The sequence below is a fragment of the Oratosquilla oratoria genome, chromosome 20 (genome assembly GCF_046742065.1).
Source record: "Oratosquilla oratoria isolate Oo_2021 chromosome 20, ASM4674206v1, whole genome shotgun sequence".
Taxonomy (NCBI): domain Eukaryota; kingdom Metazoa; phylum Arthropoda; class Malacostraca; order Stomatopoda; family Squillidae; genus Oratosquilla; species Oratosquilla oratoria.
In genome coordinates, this window is record NC_134796.1 from 53560190 (window position 1) to 53561476 (window position 1287).

At 36.4% G+C, this 1287-nt stretch overlaps 1 protein-coding gene across 1 annotated transcript in view; it reads right to left on the minus strand.

Annotated features, from left to right (window-relative positions):
* Positions 1-1110: 1110 nt before the first annotated feature.
* LOC143036334 (serine/threonine-protein kinase Chk1-like) overlaps positions 1111-1287 on the minus strand; it is a 1059-nt gene continuing 882 nt past the window's right edge. The window contains exon 1 of the mRNA XM_076203582.1: positions 1111-1287. This exon is cut by the window's right edge and continues 882 nt beyond it. Coding sequence (XP_076059697.1) covers positions 1111-1287 — 177 coding nt within the window.

The window sequence follows — 1287 nt, forward strand, 5'->3', positions numbered from 1 at the left end:
ACAAGGTCATCATAATAAAACAACAGGACAGGACTCGCAGTAATGGGTATAAACTGGACAAATTTAGATTTAAGAAGGAAATAGGCAAGAATTGGTTTACTAATAGGGTGGTCGATGAATGGAATAAACTTAGTAACCATGTAGTAAGCGCTGAAACTATCAGTTGTTTTAAAAAACGATTAGACAACTTTATGGATGGGGATGACAGGTGGTGATGGATACGGAACTGCCTAGTGTAGGCCTTATGGTCTCTTGCAGTCTCCTTTATTCATATGTTCTTATGACACGACGTCACGGTGCAAAGGAATCGAAGTAGTTTTATTCTGGCTAAAAACAGACGATTTTATTCACCTATTTATCACATTCTTTCGATAAATGAAATATTAAAAAGGCATTTATTCAAAGCTAAACGTTTGACGTCATGTCGCGTTGCTTTCTGAGCTCGTGACAGAACCTCACGAAAGTAAGTAGATAAATAAATAAATAAATAAATAAATAAATAAACAGTATTCAAACGTCTATACATTTTTAATCATAGGTTACATGAAGATAATCAAACGTCTATAAATGTTTATTGTGACATGACATAAACGATTAGATTTTTGTTGTTGCCTTTATGATTGACCTAACGAGAAAGAGAAAGAGAGAGACGACGGGAGAATTTGACGACAACGTCGGGAGACTTTGACGACTCCTTTTGGAGACTGAAGACTCCTTCGGGAGATTTTGAAGACTCCTTCGTAAATCCCGTGGAATTTTCACGGGTCCTGCTAGTAGTAGCAAGTAGAATAAATAGATGAATAGATAAAAAGTGGCCTTAACCGTATATTGTACAAAATAGACGAAGGACAAATGAAAGCTGGAAGACGAAAACAAGAAAGAGAATACGTGTAATGGATTCCAGGAATGGTAATAAAGAAATAGTCCCTGAAGAAAAAGGATGATAATGGTACTGATAATGACGATAAAAAGACTGGAAGTGCTAATAGATGGATCAGCTGAGGGAAATATCCCATTAGAGTACAAATGTTTCGCCAGATGCTTTAGGCATTAGTTTCGTAAAAAATGATCTTCTGTTTATGATTTAGTGTAAGAAATTCATGAAGTTATTTATAAGTTATTTTTCTTGCCTTGAGTCCAGGCATTTTCCTCGATGCTTGTAAGTGTAGCTCGTTCCTTTGGAGTTGGATTGAGGATTTTTTCGACAAGAGTAAAGGCTTCTTCGGAGAGTGATTCCCATAGTCGTTTTTCTCGCATTTCAGAAGTCACCTTGAACATGACTGAGGA